Source organism: Martes martes (genome assembly GCF_963455335.1).
Source record: "Martes martes genome assembly, chromosome: 4".
NCBI lineage: Eukaryota > Metazoa > Chordata > Mammalia > Carnivora > Mustelidae > Martes > Martes martes.
In genome coordinates, this window is record NC_137891.1 from 41,544,052 (window position 1) to 41,571,165 (window position 27,114).

At 36.2% G+C, this 27,114-nt stretch overlaps 1 protein-coding gene across 2 annotated transcripts in view; it reads left to right on the top strand.

Moving 5' to 3' along the window:
• The window catches only part of VIRMA (vir like m6A methyltransferase associated), a 58,785-nt gene that overhangs the window by 17,916 nt on the left and 13,755 nt on the right, over window positions 1-27,114 (top strand). For both annotated transcript variants that reach the window (XM_080802597.1, XM_080802598.1), the window contains 12 exons: window positions 2,378-2,500; window positions 3,064-3,336; window positions 5,180-6,320; window positions 9,966-10,457; window positions 11,468-11,622; window positions 14,231-14,313; window positions 16,985-17,078; window positions 17,216-17,760; window positions 18,299-18,534; window positions 18,993-19,245; window positions 22,076-22,293; window positions 25,430-25,562. In XM_080802597.1, the coding sequence (XP_080658723.1) occupies window positions 2,378-2,500; window positions 3,064-3,336; window positions 5,180-6,320; window positions 9,966-10,457; window positions 11,468-11,622; window positions 14,231-14,313; window positions 16,985-17,078; window positions 17,216-17,760; window positions 18,299-18,534; window positions 18,993-19,245; window positions 22,076-22,293; window positions 25,430-25,562 (3,746 nt within the window). The remainder of the gene's footprint in view (window positions 1-2,377; window positions 2,501-3,063; window positions 3,337-5,179; window positions 6,321-9,965; window positions 10,458-11,467; window positions 11,623-14,230; window positions 14,314-16,984; window positions 17,079-17,215; window positions 17,761-18,298; window positions 18,535-18,992; window positions 19,246-22,075; window positions 22,294-25,429; window positions 25,563-27,114) is intronic.

Here is a 27,114-nt window from a genome sequence, read left to right on the forward strand (position 1 = left end):
GAGTCTTTTGCTTTACAGTGAACATTTTATGAGCCAATAAAATGACCTCCTCTTAAGCATGATTTAATAGTGTGATATGAGCTCTTTGTCTCTGATAGTCACACACTGTATTTTCTTCTCCTTGCTTTTCTTTCTTAAAGATTTATTTATTTATTTTAGAGAGGGGAGAGGGCAGAGAGAGGGAGAAAGAATTTTTTTTAAATTTAAATTCAGTTAATTAACATATATTATTGGTGTCTGAGGTGGAGGTCAGTGATCATTAGTACTTGTATAATACCCAGTGTTCATTACATTACGTGCCCTCCTTAATGCCTGTCACCTAGTTACCCCATCCTCCCACCTTCCTGCCCTCTAGCAACCCTCAATTTGTTTCCTATGATTAAGAGTCTCTTATGGTTTGTCTCAGAGGGAGAAAGAATCTTAAGCAGACTGTCCTGAGCACAGAATCCCAGGAGGGCTCCATTCTATGACCCTGAGATCGGGACCTGTGCCAAAACTAAGAGTCGGTTGCTCAACTGACTTCACCACCCAGGCGTCCCTTTCATCTCTTTTCTTAAATCTTACCTATTCAGTGAAGTAAATCTTTCTCTTTTCTTTTTTAAAGACTTAGCATTTATTTTAGAGAGAAAGAGAGTAAGAGCATGGGGCAGAGGGTGGGGTAGGGAGAAGGGCGGAGGGAGAGGGAGAGAGAGAATACCAAGTAAACTCTTGCTGAGCGTGGAGCCTTCCTTATGACACGGGGCTTGTTCTCATGACCCATAAGATCATGACTTGAGTGGAAACCAAGAGTCAGATGCTCAATCGACTGAGCCACCTAGACGCCCCATCACCTTTTTTTTTTTAAGCCTTCAGTTTTCTGTGCTCCTTTGTCTTTTTTTTTTTTTTTTTTACCAGACTTTGAGCTCCTTGTGGACTAAGAGTATGTTTTACTTGCGTTTGTGTTTCTAGTCTTATCACATCCGTCTTAATCACAGTGCCTAACATATAAAGTGGCTACTCAGAATTTTTGTTTAATTTACTGACTTGTTTTAAAATTGACACTTGTGGGGCTCCTAGGTGGCTCACTGGGTTAAGCCTCTGCCTTCGACTCAGGTCATGATCCTAGGGTCCTGGGATCAAGCCCCACATTGGGCTCTCTGCTCAGTAGGGAGCCTGCTTCCTTTCCTCTCTCTCTGCCTACTTCTCTGCCTGCTTGTGATTTCTGCCTGTCAAATAAATAAATAAAATCTTTAAAAAAAATAAAATTGACACTTGTTCTCATATATTTTCTGTATATGAATGTAAGTATGTTTTTAGTTTTTTATTTTGAAATAATTATAGATTCATAGGAGGTTGCGAAGAACTGCATGAGAAAGTCCTATGCAGTCTTTTCCCAGGTTCCCCTACAGATAACATCTTTTTTTTTTTTAAACTTTTTAAAAAAATTTATTTATTTGACAGACAGAGATCACAAGTAAGGAGAGAGGCAGGCAGAGAGAGAGGAAGGGAAGCAGGCTCCCTGCCGAGCAGAGAGCCCCACGCGGGGCTCGATCCCAGGACCCCGAGATCACGACCCGAGCCGAAGGCAGAGGCTTTAACCCACTGAGCCACCCAGGCGCCCCCAGATAACATTTTTTACAAGTGTAGAACAATATCAGAACAAAATTCTCTATAGAGCTCGTTCAGATTTCACCAATTGTGTGTGTGTGTGTGTGTGTGTGTGTGTATGTAGCTGTATGCAGCTTTATGTTTTGTATAGCTTTTCATAAGCACCACTACAATCAAGATACTTGATTGTACCATCAAATTATTCTGGTGTTATTCTTTAATAGCTATCTGCATGCCCCCCATCCCTAACCTTTGGCACTAATCTGTTCTCCAACTCTGTAATTTTATTATTTCATGAATATTACATTAATGGAATCATGCAGTAGGTATCTTTTTGAGATTGGCTTTTTCCAGTCTGCATAATTTCTTTGACGTTCATCCACTTTGTTGTGTGTGTCAATAGTTCATTTTTTTTGTTGTTGCTGAATAGTATTACATTAGTATGGATATATCAAAGTTTAACCACTGAAGGATACTTAAATAGTTTCCAGTTTTTGACTTTTGCAAATAAAGCTGTTATGAACAGCTTTTTGTGTACATCTTCCTGAGGGAAATAAGTCTTCATTTCTCTGGGATAATGCCCGAGAGTATATTTTAGTATGTGGGCAATCAGAAATTCTAACTTTTGTAATATAAATTAATTAGTAAAATTTGTTAGATGTTGGGAAGGAAAAGTTTATCAATAAATTCTGAAGATGAAAAATTCAAATGATTAACAGCATTTTTGTCATACATTCATTTCACTTTATTTTAATAATTTGAAAGTTTTTTCTGTCTCTACTAAAACTAGCTGATGGGGAGAAAGAAGATCAGTTTAATGGAAGCCCCCCAAGACCACAGCCAAGGGGACCAAGAACTCCTCCAGGACCACCTCCACCTGATGATGATGAAGATGATCCCATACCTTTGCCAGGTATGAATAAAATCAGTGCCCCCCAAACCTTGATTAGTGTTATAGTGCTTTTTGATTAAAGGAAAATTTAGATATAGGTAATCAAATCGTAATGAATGCCCCCAACCCTTTTCCTGCGCAGTATTTCCTTATGTTTTTCTGTTGGCAGGTGAACTTATTTTAAAAATCGGTTCATTTATTTGAACCTGTACCAACATTGCTTTGAAAATAAAGTGCTATAGTAATATATACAGAAGAGTACCAGTTAAAAATAAGCAGTATGTATTGGAAGAGGTAATAACCTGTATAATTAATGGCTGAAAAGAAAAGGATTAGTTTCTAGTGTTAGAACATAAAATAGTGTACTTTATTAATTCTTACTGTATAAAATTAAACAATACATACTCCTAATATTTTTAGAAGGAGGTAATTCTGCCACTTTTTTAAAAAGGGTATTTTTTTTTAAAAAGGTATAGATGAGCTAAATCATCCAAAATTTCATTAAGTGGCTGCAGTATCCAGTCTGCTACCTCATGTTATTTAAACCGTTAAAATAATCTGTCTCTTAAATCTCATTTTTTCAGTGTCTGGTGATAAGGAAGAGGATGCTTCTCATAGAGAAGATTACTTTGAACCCATTTCTCCTGATCGGAATTCTGTTCCCCAGGAAGGGCAGTATTCTGATGAAGGAGAGGTAGAAGAAGAACAGCAAGAAGAAGGAGAAGATGATGAAGATGATGTGGATGTAGAGGAAGAAGAGGATGACGATGAGGATGATCGCCATACGGTAGACAGTATCCCTGAGGAAGAAGAAGATGATGAAGAGGAAGAAGGTGAAGAGGATGAAGAAGGTGAAGGTGGGTTATATTTATTAGGACTTTTTGGTTTTAGGTACAAGGAATTAACTTGATGTAGCTTTGAGCAATGCAAGAGAATTTAGAGCAAAGATAAATGGCTTTCAAGAAACTCAAAGGATAGAATGTAGCTGGGCCTCAAGACTTGATTATTTATGTTTTATGTTTCACTTCATTTTCTCTCTGTCAGCTAACTGTTATTTCCCTGTTCACCCCACAGGTTTAATCTCCTCTTTTTAACCAACTAGCCTGAACTTTCTGGCTGTAGCTCAGTCTTATTTGCATTTTCCTGGGAGAAAGATTGTTTGACTTGCTAAAATATCTGTTGCCCCTTGGTACCATAAGTTTTGGCCAGGGAGGCAAGATCACATTGCAAATACCTGATGATTAGAGATTTGGTGGGCTGTTGTCAGAGTAAGGCGTGGTGTTGTAAGCTGGATGGAATTTCTAAAGATATCTGCCACCTAGATATTTTAGCAAAATGCTACATTTTTAGAAGTTCAGGGGAAAAGAATCTCAACTATACAGGTTGTATGACAGCATGATGTAGTCCTTTGACTAGGCTTAATTTTTCCTTTGAAAGCAAAAAGTGAGAGATATTCAAGCCAATTGACTCTTACTTTGTCTAAGAAATAGCATGTAATATTAAAGCATTTATGTAAAATGACATACCCCATATAGCAGTAGGGTGCTTGCCCATTGAAAAGCTTAATAGAAACTGCCTTGTTTTTTTCTAAAATAGTGAAGATGAGGGTGATTCTGCATGAAAGTAGATTTTGGCCCTTTACAGAATAGGAATAGTTAGGTTAGTGATACTTTTTTAGCTTCTCCCATTCCCAGATTAGCAAATAATATTTTTTATATTTATTGTATTTGACTGGCAAATAGTAGCTAGATTTCAGGCAGGCTGTTTTCTTAATCATTTTTGTAGAAAGGTGAGACAAAGAGACTAGTTAATTTAGTTTTTAATAGAAGATATTTGGCCTATACCAGAGTTAGGCCTCTGTAAGCCCTTATCTTTTCAGATATGATGAGTATATGGCTAAGGCTAACTTGTTTTGAGCAAAAGAAGTCAAAAGGTGGCTGATGCTGGAGGAATACTCTAGAAACATTTCCTTTTCTTACATAGACTGTTACTACTCATGCCAGTTTCCCCACAGCCAGGCAATAGCATTGTTAAAAAGTAAAACCAGGTTTTCTCTCTAATCTAATTTTTGTTTTTAATTAGAGGAAAAAGTTGCACCTGTATAATGATAAGAAAGCTTTGTTTTGGCCCAGCCAAGCATTTTAAGTGAATAACTTTTCCATAAAAATAAAATACAGACCTAGGAAACTGTGTAATAGGTAAATGAAGAGAAATAAAAATACAGGAATATGAAATTAATGTTAAAAAAAACAAAATGTTTTCATTGAAAATATTTGGTTTGGTTTTGGCATTATTAGTTAAATTTAATAGTCTTTCCCATCAATTTTTTTCCATGTTAAAAATGCTTAAAAATATTCTCATGAGGGCAAGGTTAACTTCTTCCCTTTTGAGAGAGGTATTTTTGTTACTTTATGACATTTCTAATTTCATTTCTGTGAGGAAAAGGTATCTGCAGCAGAGTTAGTTGTAAAGTTGAACAGATAGAAGACTTTGCTTATGAAATTTCTCATTAATTATTTTATTAGAAATTACAAGATGTTGATAATTGTTGATAAGGTATTGGGGCAGAAATTAATTTTGTTGAAAAATCATTAATTTTTATATTTTTGCCATATTACTAAATAAAATATTTTTTGATTAAATTTTTGGCGTTATGCAACAGTGATGTAATATTTAAATATCGTTTGAACTGATTTTCAGGGGATGATGGTTATGAACAAATTTCCAGTGATGAAGATGGAATTGCTGACTTGGAACGTGAAACCTTTAAGTATCCGAATTTTGATGTTGAATACACTCCTGAAGACTTAGCTTCAGTTCCTCCTATGACATATGATCCATATGACAGGGAGCTTGTACCACTCTTATACTTCAGCTGTCCCTACAAGACTTCTTTTGAAATTGAAATCAGTAGAATGAAAGATCAAGGTCCAGATAAAGAAAATTCAGGGGCAGTGGAAGCTTCAGTGAAGTTAACTGAACTATTAGATTTGTATCAGGAAGATAGAGGTGCAAAATGGGTAACAGCTTTAGAAGAAATTCCAAGTTTAATAATAAAAGGATTAAGTTATTTGCAGTTGAAAAACACAAAACAAGACTCTCTTAGCCAGTTGGTCGACTGGACCATGCAAGCTTTAAATTTACAGGTAGCTCTTCGCCAGCCCATTGCCTTAAATGTCCGACAACTCAAAGCTGGGACCAAATTAGTGTCCTCACTAGCAGAATGTGGGTCTCAAGGAGTCGTGGGATTGCTACAAGCTGGAGTAATCAATGGATTATTTGAGCTTCTGTTTGCTGATCATGTCTCATCTTCCCTTAAGTTAAATGCTTTTAAAGCTTTGGACAGTGTCATTAGTATGACGGAAGGAATGGAAGCTTTTTTAAGAGGTAGGCAGAATGAAAAAAGTGGCTATCAAAAACTCCTGGAGCTCATACTTTTAGATCAGACTGTGAGAGTTGTCACTGCTGGTTCGGCTATTCTTCAGAAGTGCCATTTCTATGAAATCTTGTCAGAGATTAAAAGACTTGGTGACCATTTAGCAGAGAAGACTTCATCTGTTCCTAACCACAGTGAACCTGATCATGACACAGATACTGGACTTGAGAGAACAAACCCAGAATATGAAAATGAGGTAGAGGCTTCAATGGATATGGATCTTTTGGAATCCTCAAATATAAGTGAAGGGGAAATAGAAAAGCTTATTAATCTCCTAGAAGAAGTTTTCCATTTAATGGAAACTGCACCTCACACAATGATCCAGCCACCTGTTAAGTCTTTCCCAACAATGGCACGTATTACTGGACCTCCAGAAAGGGATGATCCATACCCTGTTCTCTTTAGGTAAGACATTTTTGGTTTGGGAAAACACACTTCACAGATCACTGCAGGCAGTTTTATATGGTTGATTTTGTTTTTTTTTTAATTGTAAGGAGTGCATATCTGTGTAAGGATATTCTGTATTTCAAAATAGATTGTAGTGAAATGAGAAGTATACTACTGTGGGAGAGTTATATTTTATTAGCACTTAAAGTAGTAAAAGCAATTTAAGCTAAAGATAGTGATCGTCAAAGTCAACAACAGTGCTTGGATAAGCTTGTCTGTGAGCAAGAATAAATGAGGAACTGTAGAGTTGTTTCTGGGAAGGTGGTGTGGTACAAGAGGATGGCCAGGAAAGAGAGCTTTTCTGTGTGAACCTGTTTGTATTTTCTCTCTCTTAACATTGCAAGTTAAACTTATATTTTACTAATTTAATTTTACAGACCTGGTTAAATATCTTTAAGTTTCAGTTACCACTTATTTATGATCTCTAACTCTGTTGTTGTTGTTTTAAGTGGGCCCTATGCTCATTGTGGGGCTTGAACTCACAACCGTGAGATTGAGAGTCGTATGCTCTACCAACTGAGCCAGCCAAATGCCCCTATCTAACTCTGTTTGTTATAGAGTTTTGCCATTATTAAGATCAGTGCCCACAGTAGATTTTTAAATTTTGTTTTAATTTTTGATACTTTTTTTTTTTGCGTTTTGCCTGTAAATAATTTTCTAGTTAATGGGAAAAATGGCATTTTTAATATGTTATTCCTTACTTCTGTGACTGATTTTTGCCTTGATTTGGAGCATACTGCATTAACAGAAAATAGAGTGCTTGTTCATAAAATCTGTATCTATCCATTCCTGTTTTTAACTGAACTGTTAGATCTTGCCTTAGTTTGAGTTCTTTTAAGAACAAAAGATGATAATGCTAGAGCAAGGTCTGGTTGGAGATGACATCAAGAGTACAAGTGTGGGGGTTTGGTTTTGAACAGAAGAAAAGACATCTTTTGTGTGTACAAATATAGATACATTTGTAATGTGGAGACAGTAAAGGAGCCAAGGCACTTTGCCCTGATCACTTCATTTTAAGTAAGGTAAGAGGCGAGGTCAGACACTGAGGATAAATTAGGGTAGTGACTCTAAGGAAGGGCGTAATGCTTTCAGTCTCTGAAGGGTAAGTGGTAATTAAAGGCTTATTAAGTATTATTTTCTCCTCTGTAACTGGAGAAGGTACATTCAGGTATCAGACTTGAGGAAGTAAAGGGCCTTGAATGCTGTGCTAAGGAATTTGGATTTTGTTTTTATTTCTTTATTTTTATTTTATTTTTTATCTTTTTTAAAAACATTTTATTTATTTATTTATTTGCCAGAAAGAGAGAAGGAGAGAACACAAGCAGAGTGAGTGGCGGGCAGAGGGAGAGGGAGATGCAGGCTTCCTGCTGAGCAGGGAGCCCAATGTGGGGCTCGATCCCAGGACACTGGGATCATGACCTGAGACGAAGGCACTCAACTGACTGAGTCACTCAGGCACCCCTATTTTATTTTATTTTATTTTTTTAAAGATTTTACTTATTTCCGTAGAGAGAGAGAGAGAGAGAGAGAGAGAGCGCGCGCGCGCACAAGCAGGAGGAATGGCAGGCAGAGGGAGAAGCAGACTCCCTGCTAGGCAAGGAACCTGACTGGGGACTTGATCCCAGGACCCTGAGATCATGACCTGAGCCGAAGGCAGACACTTAACTGATTGAGCCATCCAGGCATCCCTGGATTTTGTTTTTAGAAAATGGGAAGATCTTGACTATTTCGGAGTAGTAGATCTGATAGTATCAAAGTAGTACTGTAAGGTTACATGTTGTAAGATATATTGCAGTGGAAAAGAAGTTGGAGTTACTAAGTCAATGAGCCAGCCTCGATTGTACTGTGTTAAGTACTTACCCAATATAGTAGCATTTATAGGGAATTGTGCTAATAGTGAGAGTTTGTGAAAGAGCAGTTACTAGGACTTGGCAACTGGACCTAATAGCTAAGAGAAAGTGAGAAGGAACTAAAAATGTTTTGAGGTTTCTAGCTAGGGTAACTATTGGAACTGGGGTTTTATTGACAGAAACTGGCAAATTAGGAGGGGCAGTGAATTTTGAAAGGAGAAATAATTTTGGATTTTGGAAGGATTAGTTTGAAGTGATGATAAAGCTCTAATTCCCTCTGTGTAAGTCTCCAAGATTACTCTCAGGATTTGCCAGTGGGACTCAAAGGACTCAGTACTGTACTCATAACTGGTATTTTACAGCAAAAGGATACAAGGCACAATCAGCAAAGGAAAAGGGTTCATGGGGAGAAACCTGAGGAAACCAGTCAGAGACTCCAGAAACCTTTTCCAATGGAGTCACATAGGACCTGCTTAATTCCCCCAGCAAAGAATGTGTGTGAAATGTTGCATACTGAGGAAGCTTATTAGAATCTCAAATCCAAGTTTATTATTGGAGGATAGCCACATAGGCCCCCAATATCTACTGTGTAACAGAATCCCAGCCTCCCAGAAGGAAAGCAGGTGTTCAGTATAAACCATATTGTTTGCATAAATAGTTTAGGCATAGTCAGCATTTTTATCTGTTGGGTGATGGGAACCCTTCTAAAATCCAAGTTCCCAGACACTAACCAAGGGCCTATCTTGTAAGAAGGCGTTCTTAAGAATGTAAGTAGTCTGAAAAAAAAAAAAAGAATGTAAGTAGTCTGAGGCCTGCAGTGTTAATTATTTTCTGAACACTCCACAAGGTGGTTAAAGATACTCTTTGAGCATAGTAGTCATGGGCTTTTGTCTTCTTGAGGGTTCTGTTTGCCTTCATAGGCAAGAAGTTACTGGTTATTATTAAATTATTATTAAATAGAAGCCTGAGTTTAAGGAGTAACATAAGAGGCAGTTACGTACTCTGTGATCCCCAATATAGGACATTCTGAAAAAGGCAAAATAGGAAGACAGTAAAAAGATCAGTGATTGCCGTGGTTGGGGGAGGGAGAGGAACAAATGGGTGGAGCATGATATTTTTAGGACAGTGAAAATACTCTATATCAGTAGCATTTGTGTCTGTTTTGGGGTCTTGAGTAAGCTCACACTTTTTCTGCTAAGACTATATATGCTAAAAAATGGTTCTTGGGTTTGATAAAAGTGCTGTGTATGGGAGTATTAATTCTTCAGATACTAAAAATTGATAATTTGAATTTGTTTTCTCTAGAGGTACTAATTCATATACTGCCTATAGTAAATATGAATAAACTATTTTTTATAGTATGTGTACTGTATTTTTCCTAGGTGCACTAATTCAGATATACTGGTGTAACATGTGTAGAGTAGGACCATAGTGAAAAAGGAACATATGATAAGTCGTCTGGAAAGAAGACCCAGAATTTGAAGTCATGGTTGATTCTAGAAAGAGAAGACTTGTTAATGGTTATATGTCAAATATCTGTTGAATGTTAGCTAGAAAAAAGCCTCACATAACTTTTACTTGACCTAGTGGAAAGAAGACATGCTGCCACATTATGTTTTTAGTTAAAGTAGTATATTGCTAAGGGTAAGGATTATGGCCAATAAAATTTTTACACCTCTCCTGTCTAATGAATACTGAGTAAATGAAGAATGTTTTGCACGGATGTCACACATATTAATTAATTTTTCTACAGGTATCTTCATAGTCATCACTTCTTGGAGTTGGTTACCTTGCTTCTGTCAATTCCGGTAACAAGTGCCCACCCTGGTGTGCTGCAGGCCACAAAAGATGTTTTAAAGTTCCTTGCACAGTCACAGAAGGGTCTTCTTTTTTTTATGTCGGAATATGAAGCCACAAATTTGTTGATCCGAGCTCTGTGTCACCTTTATGATCAAGATGAAGAGGAGGGTCTTCAATCTGATGGTGTTATTGACGATGCATTTGCCTTGTGGCTACAGGACTCAACACAGACATTACAGTGCATTACAGAACTGTTCAGCCATTTTCAGCGTTGCACAGCCAGTGAAGAAACTGACCATTCAGATCTCCTGGGAACCCTTCACAATCTTTATTTGATTACTTTTAATCCTGTGGGAAGATCAGCTGTTGGCCATGTTTTCAGTCTTGAGAAAAATCTCCAAAGTCTCATTACTCTGATGGAGTACTATTCCAAAGAAGCCTTAGGGTAATTTTCTTTTTACTCCTTAAATTTTCTTTCATACTGGAAAACTACATCAGTAAAGGGCTGGTTTCTTAAAAGATGTTGCTTTGAAAGTAAAAATTATTACAATTATTTTTTGACATAATACATAATTTGTTAATTAAGGATTAGAATGATAGAAATTTCTAAAATATAAGATATGCCTGTAAAGCAACAAAATGGATCTTTTAGCAGCTTCTTCCAGTTTCCCCTGGATGTTGACTAGATTACAACTGTAGAACCCTTGCTAATTTGTGTGTAGGGGAATCCTAAGGCACCATAATATTTATTTGCAGAGTAATGAGGACTATCTTGCTGTCTTGAATTTTCCCTCATGTTCAAACTATGGTGCTCTGGTTTCAGAAGTACTTTGACTAAATGGGGGCAGGGGATTTAGAATGCCTAGTTTTTAATAGTTGCCCGGTAGGGCGGAGGATTGATGTTGAGTGTCTAAGGAGATAAACGTGCTCTTCCTGGCTCATGTCTTACAAAGCAGTGACATCCAGGTAACTGGCCTCACAATAGGGTCTTGATATGACTCCTTGAGTGACAGGTCTTTTGGGGGAACTATGAAAGGCAGTGGCTTCCATACATAGCTCTACCTCAGCAGTTTTAAGGTAGAAGACAGTGATGATGGCAGTAGTTTGATTCATGACACTTATTCCTACTTATCAAGAGTGAACAAACATTTTAAAGGAGACAATTGAAGTATACTTGCGAATCTTTCATTGCTAATGAAGTATACTTGTTAATATTTCATTTTTCTTCTGATCTTAGAAGAATTTCACTTTCCATTGTGATGCCTATGCTTCATTTATATACTATTAAGTAGTGTTTTCAAGTGAATTGGAGGTGTTTCTTGTCTTCAGGGAGTTAGTCATGTTTCATTGTAAAATTCCTTGGTCTCTTTAAAGCCAAATAGAAAAAAATGTTTAAAATTGTTCCTGGAAAAATTGTTTTCATACCAAAAACTTTAAAACCTTATTTTGTTTCAGTGATTCCAAGTCTAAGAAGTCAGTAGCTTATAATTATGCATGCATACTTATTTTGGTGGTGGTTCAGTCTTCCAGTGATGTCCAAATGCTAGAACAGCATGCAGCATCTCTCTTGAAGCTTTGTAAAGCAGATGAAAATAATGCTAAATTACAAGGTATGGTACATGAAGTTATTTAAGCATTTATGATATGTGAAGGGAAAAAGCTTTTGAACATAAAAATTCTGAATACAATTTAAATCCAGTTGTCATTGATAAACGTCTATATGCTAGCCTCAAAAGTGAAGGATAATGAATATGAACATTATTTTCTAAAGTATATAAATATAAATCTATGTTGAATGAAGTTTATGGCAAACCTTATATTAGTAGTCATGAAGAATTGAAGGTATCTAATCACAGTTTTTTAAATTTTGTTTTGGTTTCTTTCTAACCTTACTTAGTAAAAAGTTTGATAACATTGAGTGAATATTGTAAATAGTGTGTGGACTTTTTTCTTTTCTTTTTTTTATTTTTCTGGGAGAGCCTGTAAGTGGGGAGGGGTGGTGGGGGAGAGACAGAAGAAGAGGGAGAAAATCTTTTTATTTTTTTATTTTTTATTTATTTATTTGACAGACAGAGATCACAAGTAGGCAGAGAGGCAGGCAGAGAGAGAGGAAGGGAAGCAGGCTCCCCACTGAGCAGAGAGCCTGATGTGAGGCTCGATCCCAGGACCCTGGGATCATGACCTGAGCCGAAGGCAGAGGCTTTAACCCACTGAGCCATCCAGGCGCCCCGAGGGAAAGAATCTTGAGCAGAGTCCTGCTAAGTGTAGAGCTGGAGGGGGAGGCTCGATTTCATAACCCTGAGATCCTGACTGAGCCAAAATCAAGAGTTGAATGCTTAACCGACTGAGCCACTCAGGTGCCCCTGACTTTTTTCTTTTTAATCTTAAATTTTATGTGTGATACCACCAGTAAAAGTATGAGTTAAACTCAACCTCTCATGAAGGAAATAGGTTTTTTTCCCTGTAGTGTGCCTTTATAAAAGGAGGGCACACAGCATCTTCAAAGATATCAATTCCTTACTACTTATTCTGGGTGATGGGTGCACATAATTGTTTTATTATTTTTTTGTATCTTTCAGTGGGGCAATATATGCTGTATATATGAAAGAGTTAATTTAAAAACACACTTGAAAAATACTCAGATATACATAGTTGTAATAATCCTCATGGAGAACTGTAGAACTGAGGAGAGACATGACTATTATATTCAGTTTCCTTTAGTTATTCCTGAAAAGTGTCAGGAACTGGCATATCACTTTTTTTTTTTAAGATTTTATTTATTTGACAGCGAGAGACACAGCGAGAGAGGGAACACAAGCAGGGGGAGTGGGAGAGGGAGAAGCAGGCTTCCCGCCGAAAGGAGCCTGATGTGGGGCTCTGTCCGAGGACCCTGGGATCATGACCTGAGCTGAAGGCACCCAGGTGCCCGAGGCATATCACTTTTTCTTTTTTATTTTAAGACTTTATTTATTTATTTATTTGAGAGTGAGAGAGAGCATGAGAGAGGAGAAGGTCAGAGGAAGAAGCAGGTTCCCCGCAGAGCTGGGAGCCTGATATGGGACTCGATCCTGAGACTCCAAGATCATGACCTGAGCCGAAGGCAGTGGCTTAACCAACTGAGCCACCCAGGCGCCCACCATATCAGTTTTTTACATTAGAATGCTTTTCTTAAAATAGTTTTGGTAATAAAGTATGGGTGTTATAGCATAGCTTCTAGGAGAGTTTTTTTTTTTCCTATGTTATTCCACTCAGTTTCTTTTTTTAAAAAATATAGTTGACACACAATGTAAGTTAGTTTCAGTCGTACGGCATAGGGATTCCATAGCTCTTTCTGAATGACATAATGATTCCACAATTATATACAGTTATGCTGTGCTCACCTAAGTACAGCTACCATGTCACCATACAGTGCTGTTATACCATTGACTATATTCCCTATGCTGTACCTTTCATCCCCATGACTTACTCATTCTATAACTGGAAACCTTTACCTCCTACTCCCCTTCACCCATTTTGCTCATCCTTCCATACCCCTCCCCTCTGGCAACCACCAGTTCTCTATATATTTATGAATCTGTTTCTGCTTTTTTTTGATTGTTCATTTTTTTTCTAGTAGAGTTTTGAATTCAGTTGTGGTAAATGGTATATTTCATTTGTGATTGTTTTCTAAGCAAAGTTTGTTATTTTGGGATGATAGTGATTACTTTTAATTTTATAAAGGTAAGTTAGGAAATTGGCAAAATTTAAAATTCCTGCTAAGAGAAATGTCACTCAGCCAACCTCCCTCTCATGGGACTGATCCTGTTAGAAATAAATACATTTTGTCCATGGTTTTTTGGGGGTGTGGGAAGTGGTGGTAGCATTAGGTAAATAAACACTATTTTATTATGTTTATAAGTAGTCAGTTTTACACACTTTTTTTAATGTTGTAAGTTGGTGGTCCTGTTTAAGCATGAAAACACTTAAGTTTTTAGAAACCAAGTAACTAAGAATGGTCACTTCTTATTTCTAAGCCTATAATGAAAGGTAGCCCATTTACATTTCACGTTAAGGCTTATTTAGAGCATTAGACATAAGTTTATCCCTGTATGAAGTTTAGGTTATTGAAATCAATATGAATCTGATAATGTTCTTTGGAAAAGAATATCTTTACTTCCTTTGTTATAAAGACTTTTTATTTTAAAATATTATATTATGAATGACCTTTTTGTTTTTAAGAACTTGGCAAGTGGCTTGAACCTCTGAAAAACCTTAGATTTGAAATTAACTGCATCCCAAACCTAATTGAATATGTTAAACAGGTAAGTAAAACCTAAAAGTGCCTTGTTTTTTTTTTTTTTTTTTTTAGGACAATTTGTTTTATTTTAGAGAGCCTACACACATGAGCAAGAGAAGAGGAGAGGGAGAGAAGCAGACTCCCCACTGCATGGGGAGTGTGGTGTAGGGCTCCATATCACAAACCTGAGGTCATGACCTGAGCTGAAACCAAGTCAGATACTTAAACAAATGAGCCACTCAGGCACCCCTAAAAGTGCCTTCATTTTATGGAACTGTGTGGCTCCAAATATAGTAATACTGCATTAAATCATTTATGTAGATAATGCAGTAATTTTTAAGTGTACTTGATTGATTTGCTAGACTTTGTGGTACAGATTGGTATGTGTATGTAGATGGGTGTGTGGTGGTGTCTATGTGTGAATACACTTGCGTACAACACTGTGTACTCTACTGCTTCCACTACCAGATCTGTCCTATTTTTTTTCTCAAATTGGAGTAATAACACCTACCATTTTGATGATCTTTACAACAGCCTTTTAAAGTTAAATGCTTTGATAATTTGACGTATAATTGTATCAGTTAAACCTTACTGAAAAAGAACTTCCTTCAGAATTTTTAAGTGAAAATCAACAAGAGTCAGTTTTAGATAATTACAGTGGGAGCTAGTTCTAAATTTTTTTGTTTTTTTTTTTTAAAGATTTTATTTGTTTAACAGAGAGAGCATAAGCCGGGGGAGTGGCAGGCAGAGGGAGAAGGAGAAGCAGGCTCCCCTGCAGAACAGGGAGCCTGATGTGGGGCTCGATCCCAGGACCTGGGATCATGACCTGAACTGAAGGTAGTCCCTTAACCAACTGAGCCACCCAGATGCCCCCTAGTTCTAAATTTGTTAATTTGGGATGGTCACATCTACAAATAGTCATGAAAGTTGAAAATCCTGTATCATAATAGTACATTTGAAAAATTCATGTACAATTCAAGTAATTAGTAACTTAAAAATTCATCAAAACTGTTGCATTGTTAATTAGTTTTAAAAGTTAGTGTAGCATAGGAAGAAGGACTAAAGGTGGTCATAGGTACATAAAAAATTTTAAGCTAGAGAGATAGACTTGGACCTTGAATTATTTCCTCTTTCATTTAATAGATGAGCTGTGTGTGTGTGTGTGTAACACATCTTGGTTTTGGAGTTGAAATGTGTATTATTAAAATAGTGACCAAGTACTCTTTGGGTTTATGTGCTTCAGATTTTTCTTAACTGACTTGTCGGCCCTTATCTTCTCTTTTTACTCCATCTTTCCTAAGAGTACTTTTACCTCCTGTGGTGCCATTATATTCTTCTGTGTTCCTTACTCTGTGCCTCAGATGTCATCTAGAGCTTCTCATATATTCATCTTTTATTTGGCAAAAGTACACTAGATCCTGTAAATTTAGATGGTCATATGTTCAGGGTCATAGGTTGCATGGTCAGAAGAATGCATAAGATGTCCAATAAAGATTATATGCTTGGGTAAAAGTTTTTAACCAATAAGAAATTTAGCTCTCGAAATTTAAATTACATGCTGTAATTAAAGAGTTTTGATTTTTATGTAAATGCTTATCCATTAATTATAGTTAATAATAAGTGATTCTCATTCTAAGATATACCAAAAATAGTTGATCTGAGATTGAAACTTCTCTCTGTGCTCCATGCTGCTTTATGTAACTTGTGGAATTGTGGAAAGACAGCAAGGAAGAAATTAGAAAAAATGTATAGGGGAAAGGAATTTTCTTATTTTTCTTTTTAAGTTTCTCCTCTGGGGATTAGGAGCTGTAATAGTAACATTTAAAAATGTTCTTTCTTTCTTTTTTTTTTCCTAGATATTTTATTTATTTATTTGAGAGAGAGAGAGGGTGGGGGAGAGCATAGAGGAAGAGTGAGAATGAGAAGCTTCCCCACTGAGCAGAGAGCCTGATGTGGGACTTGATCCCAGGACCCTGACCTGAGCCGATGGCAGATGCTTAACCAACTGGCCACCCAGGCGCCCCTAAAATGTTACTCCTTCAGAATTTTTTCAAAACCATCTGTGCTTCTCTGTGGAAACTACAAAAACAAAGAAACCTAAACAACTATTTGTTGTCAGGAAACGTAGCATGGGCAGGTGCTAAGGACATAGGCAACTGTATTTCTTTTTCCTTTAACCATGCCCTAAGTGGTCATCACAACTAGATTCCTGTTGTGGCAGTACTTGTGGTATCTGCATTCGAGTGCGTGTTAACATAGTGCTAAAACATTCCCTGTTGCCTTCTCAGTTTTGAAAGAGGTTTTGTACCCACAGGGCTTTGTAAAATCAGTCATTGCTTCATTTTTTGGGGGGAGGGTATATAGAAAGTATATGAAAAAGAACTATTTTAAATTCTTAATACAGGGAGTCTCATTCATTTTTGTACTCATTCATTTTGTACTCATTCTTTTGTTACTTTCATTTTAATCTGTACTTTTAATATACTTGAACTTTGCAATTATTAATTTTATAAAATAACCTTTATAAAAACTTCATTAGCTTTATTCATGTTTTAAATTTATTTGGGAAACTTAAAATGGTATAAGTGCTTAACATGAAACTCATATTTTTAGTTAATGCCTTCTTGGGAATTTTTTTCTTGATTCATATCCAAGCATCAAGAAATTAAACTTTCTGTTCATTTTTATTTTTAAAGAATATTGATAATTTGATGACCCCGGAAGGAGTTGGCCTTACCACTGCCTTGCGTGTTCTCTGTAATGTGGCATGTCCACCACCTCCTGTTGAAGGTAATATGGCTATTATACTTTAAAAACTATTCTTAAAGCTTAGTATAACTGCTGTTTATTAAATAAAATATTCAAAAATCTTAACTGATTATTAACATGTAAGTAATTAGTTTTTTCTCCCCTTATCCTATATAAAGGTCAACAGAAAGACCTGAAATGGAATCTTGCCGTTATTCAGCTTTTTTCTGCTGAAGGAATGGACACCTTTATTCGGGTTCTACAAAAATTGAACAGTATTCTGACTCAGCCTTGGAGGCTCCATGTCAACATGGGGACTACCCTTCACAGAGTTACTACTATTTCAATGGCTCGCTGCACGCTCACTCTTCTTAAAACTATGTTAACGGAGCTCCTGAGAGGTGGATCCTTTGAGTTTAAGGACATGCGTGTTCCTTCAGCACTTGTGACTTTACACATGCTCCTGTGCTCTATCCCTCTCTCAGGTCGTTTGGATAGTGATGAACAGAAAATTCAAAATGATATCATTGATATCTTACTGACTTTTACACAAGGAGTTAATGAAAAACTCACAATCTCAGAAGAGACTCTGGCCAATAATACTTGGTCTTTAATGTTAAAAGAAGTTCTTTCTTCAATCTTGAAGGTTCCTGAAGGATTTTTTTCTGGACTCATACTACTTTCAGAGCTGCTGCCTCTACCATTGCCCATGCAAACAACTCAGGTATCACTTCCATATAACATGCATCTTATAAATGACTGCAGTAACACTTTTAAAAAAGCCGATGATTTTGTTATTAAAAAAAAAAACAAAAAACAACCCACAACCCTCATCCCCTTCCCCTAAAAAAGACATAAAATAACTGGATGAGGGTGAGATAAAACTGAAGCAAGTTGGTCATTAAAGAAATATGGGGGCAACATTTTGAATAAATTTTTGTTAATGTGAATTTTATTATGCTGTTCTGTATACTTGTACTTTTGTTATTTTTAAATCCTTTTTTTCCCTTTATCATGTGTTAGAATTTGCCATTAACTAAGTTGGTTCACCAATGGACTCTGCACTACTGACTGCTAACCTGAGAACAATAAGATTTTCTAGATGCATTGAATTCAAGCAAATGTTTAATTGTATAATAGAAGAATGTTTTAAGCATGTAGTAAAGATGTTCTTTTCATAACAGTTCTTCCTGAACAGTTTTTGTGACTATAAATAAATATTAAAAAAATCTACGTACACACACAATATACTTTTTTAACAGGTTATTGAGCCACATGATATATCAGTGGCACTCAACACCCGAAAATTGTGGAGCATGCACCTTCATGTTCAAGCAAAGTTGCTCCAAGAAATAGTTCGCTCTTTCTCTGGCACAACCTGCCAGCCCATTCAACATATGTTACGGCGTATTTGTGTTCAATTGTGTGACCTTGCCTCACCAACTGCACTTCTGATTATGAGAACTGTGTTGGATTTGATTGTAGAAGACTTGCAAAGGTATTTTCATTTTGCATTAAAAATTTTTTCCTCAAGTTATTCTTGACACAGATACATCTTTTTCACTTAGAATTTGGAAACCAGGGTTTAGAATGCTCAGATAATATATATTACATATAAATATATACATATACATATGTATATTTATGTGTGTATGTATATTAATATATGTAGATTATTTTTAATTAGAAAACTATTTCATGTGCAAGATACCTTGAAAGTCTTGATTTTGGGTGTTTGAAAGGTGATCTATAAAATACTCTGATTTAAAAAAAGATACTGAAATCTGAATTTATAAAACTTTACAGTAATTGTGAAATTCCAGAGAAGTCATTATATCCAAGGAATGAAATGTTTTATACAAGATTTGTATATCATGATATGTGTTGAAAAATAAATATTAGTTAATGCACTAAAATTAAGAATTTTGTTTACTAAATGTATTGATTTTATTTCAGCACTTCAGAAGATAAAGAAAAACAGTATACTAGCCAAACCACCAGGTTGCTTGCTCTTCTTGATGCTCTGGCTTCACACAAAGCTTGTAAATTAGCTATTTTGCATCTAATTAATGGAACTATTAAAGGTGACGAAAGATATGCAGAGATATTCCAGGATCTGTTAGCTTTGGTGCGGTCTCCTGGAGACAGTGTTATTCGCCAACAGTGTGTTGAATATATCACATCCATTTTGCAGTCTCTCTGTGATCAGGTATTTATGGTTATCTTATAAGTTCTGTGTGTTTGTGTGTGGTTTAAAAGCTTCTCTTGATAATAAGTCTTGGCTGTGAATACAGAGATCTCATCTGTTTTACTAATCCTGTTGTTTAGGGAGATTAGTTTGACTAGCGAACCAACCATAAAATAGTTTGGTGCTTCATAGCTTTCTTTGGGTTTGTACTTCTCAGGTTTCTCTGAGGTCTCTCTTTCTTCATGAGATTGCATCCTTATGGGCTACTGAATTCTTTGGGGTTGGTTATGTCTGGTATTTGCATTTTCCTTTCACTTATACGTAGTTTCATTCTTGAATTCTATAGCTTTGTGATTGGTTGAATTAATAATACCATGTTCTCTTGTTTGGACAACTTTTGAAGGTATCAGAGATGACTACAATTTTGGTGTGTTTCAGACTACTCTGCATACAGATGTTCACTAAAAAGGAGTAGTATCTCTGCCTGTCTGTATTACTGACTTCCAGCTTATAATTCCATGAGTTAATGATAATTGTTTTAACTTTTAAAGTCCATTGTGATTGGGATCGTTGATTTCTTTCTTCTTCTTCTTTTTTTTAAGATTTAATGTATTTTAGAGAGAAAGCTCACCCACAAGTAGGGAGGGGGTAGGGGGGAGGGAGAGGGAAAGGGAAAGAATCTCAAGCAGACTCTGGGCCAAGCATGGAGCCCAATTTGGGGCTCAGCGTGAGGCTTGATCCGAGAACTCCAGGATCACCACCTGAACCGAAACCAAGAGTCAGTTGCTCAACTGACTGAGACACTCAGGGCCCAAGATCAAGATTTCTGTACATGTTGGTACTTTCGCTTATCATAATGCTCCTGCTGTCTAATCATCAGATGTAATTTTTTTTCAGACAGAATGTTTTTTTTTAAATATTTTATTTATTTATTTGACAGATCACAAGTAGGCAGAGAGGTAGACAGAGAGAGAGGGGGGAAGCAGGCTCCCTGCTGAGCAGAGAGCCCGATGCGGGGCTGGATCTCAGGACCCTGAGGTTATGACCTGAGCCAGAGGTGGAGGCTTAACCCCCTGAGCCACCCGAGACAGAATATTTTTAATAGGATCCCATGTTGGAAGATTATCTTTTTTCAGCTGACAAAAATCCAGTTTGGTTACATTTAACACTTGTGTCAAGAAGGAGCTTTTTTGGTGTGACTTGTTTTCACAAAAAGAGAATCTGGTTAAAAATAGTTTGGGACCTGGTAGAAAGGATATTTGAAGTCCTTATACATTAAAATGTCCATTTGACTGGTGTTTGTTGTATAATCCACCTCAGGTTTTGTGACTAATCTTAATGACACTATAGCACCCTAGCCACCCTGTTCACATAAACCTCATTCTTGGCCTCATCTTACATATTTTCCTTCTGATTCAAACTTTGTTTTATAGTTTTAACCCATGTTGAATCTTAGTGGGCAGTATGTTGAAGTGATTGAAGGTAATGAGACATACCCAAAGATATTTCTGTAAAATCTACTTTATTTACTAATATAAAAGAGTGGTGGGAATTTTTATTGTTGGTTAAACTTGCTTGAGCATTAAAAAAATTGTATTTTGGGCGCACCTGGGTAGCTCAGGGGGTTAAGCCTCTGCCTTTGGCTCAGGTCATGATCTCAGGGTCCTGGGGTCGAGCCCCGCATCGGGTTCCCTGCTCAGCGGGGAGCCCGCTTCCCCCTTTCTCTCTGCCTGCCTCTCTGCCTACTTGTGAGCTCTCTCTCTCTCTGTCAAATAAATAAAATATTTTTTAAAAATTGAATTTTGAAAGTATATAAAAACCAGAAGGAAATACTTAGTTGGAAAACTGTGTTTAAATGTTTATTTGCTTCATTTCTTTCTGGGATGTTTTAAATTGCAGTATGGGTATGTTTACTTATTTACTTACTTTTAAGATTTTATTTATTTATTTGAGAGAGAGAGAGAGCACAAGCAAGGGAAGCAGTAGGCAGAGGGAGAAGGAGAAGTAGGCTCCTTGCTGAGCATGGAACCAGACGTGGTGCTTGATTCCAGGACCCCATGATTGTGACCTGAACCGAAAGCAGACACTTAAGTGACTGAGCCACCCAGGCACCTCAATATGGATATGCTTATTAAAATTTATTTCACTGAGGGGTACCTGGGTGGCTCAGTGGGTTAAGCATCCAACTCTTGGTTTCGGCTCAGGTCATGAGATCAACCCCCCCCCCCCCCAGTCCAGCTCTGTGCTCAACAGGAAGATTGTTTGGGATTCTTTTCCTCTTCATCTCCTTCTGCACACCCCCCCCCAACTGACATGTGCATTTGCTCACTCTCTCTTTCAAATAATAAAATAAAATTTTATTTCACTGAATAATTTCTTTATAAATTAAAAAAATACTCAAATGAATCAATAGTACAATGATTTAAAATATTTTAGTACTGAAAGTAGTTCACGTAACCATTTGAAGATAGGAACTACACTCATTACGATGCAGAAAGAAAAACTTTCAGGAGCACCTGGCTGACTGAGTTGGTAGAAGATGCAGCTCTTGATCTTGTCATGAGTTCAGGCCTCACTTTGGGCGTAGAACCATGAATGAATGAGATGTTCTTTTAAAGTAAAAATATTGTAAAGTAAAATATTTGCTTTTATTTCTTTAGGTGTATATCTTTGTATTACCTTTTATAGAAGAGCAAAATGACTCCTTTGTGTTTGAGTTTCTATTTAGGATAGTAAGGTAACAGTATTTTGATGAGGCAATTCCTAAGGTTTAATTGGTATGTATTTCTAATATAAAAATGTCAATTGATAATAATTAAATTTTTTCCCCTACTCCTCTCCTCCCTCACAGGACATTGCTCTTATTTTGCCAAACTCTTCTGAAGGTTCTATTTCTGAACTGGAGCAGCTCTCCAATTCTCTACCAAACAAAGAACTGATGGCCTCAATTTGTGACTGTTTACTAGCTGTGCTAGCTAACTCTGAGAGCAGTTACAACTGTTTACTGACATGTGTCAGAACAATGATGTTTCTTGCAGAGCATGATTATGGATTATTTCATTTAAAAAGGTATGCTTAATTTAATACACTCTTGGGTTTAATTTTTTACTCTATCACCCCTCCCCAAATTGATTGATTCATAGATAATTATAGAAAGTTGAAGATGTGATTTCTTTCATATGGAAAAATTTGTATCTATGGAATAGATATATTAGCAGTGAAGTGTGCTAGTAATAAAATCTTTAAGATTAAAATTATAAATTGAGTAGATGGACAAATTAATGTGGGCAACTTACAGTATTTAAGAAGGGAATCTTACTGTTCAGGGATGTTAATTCACGCTCTATTTGCTTTGTTGATACATTTACCTTTAGTCCTTCAGAAGTGATGGTGGTATGATATTATGGACCCTAAAGCTAAAAGTACCGATTCTCTGTTTTTTATTCTGTAGAGGAATGGCTGAGATAAAATTAATTTGAGATAATGTAAACTTCAAGTATAATTTCTGCTCCAGTCTCTCAGTCCATGCCCTCATCTTTTTCTTCTCTAGGATGGTAGCTGGATATTATGGAGATTTCCTTGGGAATTTGTAGAAGTATGTAGGATTATGAGATAGAAGGGAGGAAGAGACATATGTTTGTGCCTCTCATTCATTCTTCTAACGTTGGCTGAAAACTTATGTTCCAAATACTGTGTGGTGCTGGGTCCTACCTGTCTCCTCATTTATATTCTCTCTCCATGGGTAGCACCTGCTGAAAATCCAAATTTTCCTTCTTCTCCTGCCCTGTCCCCAGTCTCTCACTGTGGTCTTTACATTTTACTTCTGGAATGTCCTTTTTCCTTTTGCCTGGATATCTGTATATCCTTTAAAACTCATATTCTTCACCTCCAAGAAAGCAAAAAAAAAAAAAAAGAGCTTTCCTTGATTCCTCTATTCCTGGCTCTTAAAAGTACCCTTTGCATACATTTGCCATAGCATTTTATGTGATGTTTTTGGCTTTGCTGGATTCATGTTTCTGATCTTTTTCCTGTTGGTAATCTTTTCCTAAATTGTCTTAGTCTATTCCCTTTTCTCCCTCTGGCTCTAATTTTTCTGCTAAGCTCCAAATAACCCATCCATCTTTTGACATCTCTGCGTGGTTGTTTAATGGACAGTTCAGACTAAATAGACCTAAAGCAGAGCCCTTGATATTCTTGCTTCAAGCGTGTTTCTCTCTTGTTCATCCCAGTAAATGTTATCACCATCCACTCAAGTATTTCTTGGTGATACTCATCTTGATCGCTTGACTGAGGTGCTGTCTGTCAGGATTCTGCTCTGTAAACCTAATAACTTTCTACTTTTAATTACTAAATATTTTGAAGAATGTGTTTTGAGGCTATGCAAATATCTTATTTCTGCTTAAACCTTTTGTCCACTAAGTTTAGTACTCATCAGTGAATCTTGGCATGTGGCAGTTTTTACTGTGGTGTCCTAATGCAAATTTCCTATTTCTCTTATTCCTTTTTAATTTATTAATTATCTTTTTGTAAGGAAGAATTATCACTTTTCCCTCATTTGTTTACTTATTTAGGGATTTATATCAATATAGACTTATGGACATTAATTTTTTTCTTTATATGATAATCTAATGCTATTGTTATTCATTTTGTTGTTCAACTTGTATCATTGATTTAGGTTCTTTTCATTGGATAGGGTGAAAAAGTATATGCATGTGTCCTAACTTATTCATATACACATCAACATTTATTTTTGTATGTATTTATTTATATGTATGTATTTTTTAAAATGAGTGTATACCGACATTTTGACTCCAATATCAGATGTTGTTTCTAGTTTTCTCCCTTTCCTTGTAACCTCATTCATGTTTCATGTTGTACAATTCTATGGATTTTGACAAATGCATAGAGTCATGTGTTTATCACCACAGCTGCATACAGAGCAGTTCCCTCACCTTAAAATTTCAGTGTATTACTTTTTTATAGACAACTTCTTTACAAGTTGAGCATCAAAAATACCAGATTTTGGTATTGTTAGTTCTTTAAATTTTAGACATTCTAATAGGTAATGTAATGAACTCCAGTTTTTGATAGATCCTGTAAGTAAGGCCCATTTGCTTAAAGTTGTATGTAGAAGCTAGTAATTGTCGTAGTCTAATTTTAAACCCATGCTTTTTTCATTAATCATATTATCTGTCTTTGTATTTAATATTATTCCTGTTTGTTGTGCCTTATCCATTTCATTATTTTATAAAGTTTTCAAGAGCAGGAGTCTTTATCTTTCTCTCTTTTATATTACTTTACCAAAGTCTTCTATGATGGCATCTCAGAATCCAACCACATTTTTCAAATACAAACACTGCATGTTTAGTGTTAATATAGTCTTATTTTCATTTTGACTAATTATGAAGTATTACAACTTAAAGGACACAATTGAATATTAGAATACTTTGCCCTTGAAATTCTCTGTTGATCAACAAAGAGCTGTGTAAATATGTAGAATAATTTTATCAGGACTGTATGTTGTCATGATTGATTGCTATGCTTAAATCTCGCAGTATCAGGGGTTAGGCCACAGGCCAGATCCAGCCTACCACCAGTGTTTGTAAATACAGTTTTATTGGAACATAGTCAGCATTTATGTATTGTTTATGACCGCTTTCCCACTACACAAGCAGTTGAGTAGTTGTAACTGAGACTGCTGTTGTGTATAGAGAGAAACAGACTGCGTTGTTACATAGCCTGCAAAGCATAAAATATGTACCATTGGGCTCCTTACATAAAAAGTTTGTAGATCCCTAGTCTGTACCCTTGATTTCCTTCTGTCAGATTATAGTGCCATAAAGATACTTATTTTTTGTAGTTATTATGTAAATCAGTCTTTCTGGTCAGGTTTTTGAGACCACTATAACCTTATATTAGAGAAATCCTCAGGCTATAAAAAGTGTAAAAATAAGGAACCTTGAACTTTCTTGTGCTGTTTTATATCTTTATATTTGGGCTATTTTCTTTTGGTGGGGGGAATGTTTTAAGAACTTGAAGCTTAATTTTAAAAGGTTGTATCTCTGGGTGCTGCCTTGTTAAATGGTTTATGTGCATAGCCACACCAAAACATTTTTTGAACAGTGGACTGAATGGAGATAATTTATTTCTTATACGAGATTTATACATTAAAATTTCAAGACATATCCTCTCTATTTATTTACAGTTCTTTAAGGAAAAACAGTAATGCTTTGCATAGTTTACTGAAACGAGTGGTCAGCACATTTAGTAAGGACACAGGTGAACTTGCATCTTCATTTTTGGAATTTATGAGACAGATTCTTAACTCTGACACAATGGTAAGTATACATATATGTATATGTATGTATTTTTTAAATTTACAAAGTTCATCATAAGTTAAAAAAATTACCTGTGCTCAAAAGTATCTTAGGATGTGTTTTGGAAGTTTGCACTTAGTGTTTTTTTCTGTGCCCTTATCTCACTATAAATGCAAGTTTTTGATGTATAAAAAAGGTGTTTAAGAGCAGAAATTACTAAACTCTTTTTAAATTTATTAAGCATCATTAATTTTTGAATACTCTGATGTGGCAGCTTAAATAGAGAACTACTACCCATAGTGTCTTCATTTTTTTTTTTTTTTAAGATTTATTTGTTTATTTTTTAGAGAGTGTGCTCGCATAAGTGGGGGGAGGGGCAGAGGGAGAGAGAGAATCCTCAAACACAGTTCCTTCTGAGCTTGGAGCCTGACTCGGGGCTTGATCCCAGGATGCCAAGATCATGACCTGAGCTAAAATCAAGAGCTGGATGCTTAACTGACTGAGCCACCCAGGCGCCCCTTTGATTTTTTTCCTATTATTTTTCTGTTCTCTATTTGGTTATTTCTGCTTTTATCCTTACTGGTTTTTTTCCCTTCTAGTTGCTTTGAGGTCAGTTTACTCTTCAGTTTCTATTTCTTCAGGTGGAAGTTTAGGTTATATTAATTTGAGATTTTCTGTTTATGTATTTTTCTTCTTTTTAAATGTAGGCATTCATAGCTACAAATTTTCTTCTGTACACTGTGGCATGTCATGTTTTTGGTTTTGTTCATCTCAAAGGATTTTCTAATCCCTCTTGTAATTTTTTTCTTTGGTCCATTGATTATTTAGAGGTGTGTCTAATTTGCATATAGGCGTGACTTTTCCAAATTTCCTTCTGTAATTGATTTCTAACTTCATTCCATTGTGGTCAGATATCATACTTTGTTGAGGCTTGTTTTACAGTATAGGGTATGTGCTTTCCTGGAAAATGTTCCATGTGCCCTTAAGAAGAATGTGTCTTCTGCCACTATTTGGTGGCACATTCTGTACATGCCTGTTAGGAGTAGTTAGTTTATAGTTGTTCAAGCCTTCTGTTTCGTTGTTGATTTTCTGCCAAGTTGTTCTACCCACCACTGAAAGTAGGGGAGTGAAGTCTGCAACTGTTACTGTTGAAGTGTCTATTTCTCCCTTTACTTCTGTCAGGTTTTTGCTTCCAGCATCTTGAGCTCTATTGTCAAGTGCATATGTCCAAACATATGTCCATATTTGTCTTCCTGATGGATTGATGCTTTTGCTACTATAAAATGTCTTTCTTCATCTCTAGTAATAATTTATGTGTAGTAATAACTTACGTCCAAACCTTTATTTTGAATTACTGGTACAGCCACTTTAGCTCTGTTTTATTTATTGTTTGTGTGGTATATATTTTTTCTACCCTTTTACTTTCAGTCTGTTTGTATCTTTTAATCTAAAATGTGTCTCTTGGGCACCTAGCTTTCCTAGTTGGTGGAGCATGCAACTATTTATCTCAGGATTGTGAGTTCTGCCCCATGTTAGGTGTGGAGCCTACATACATACATACATAAAAATGTGT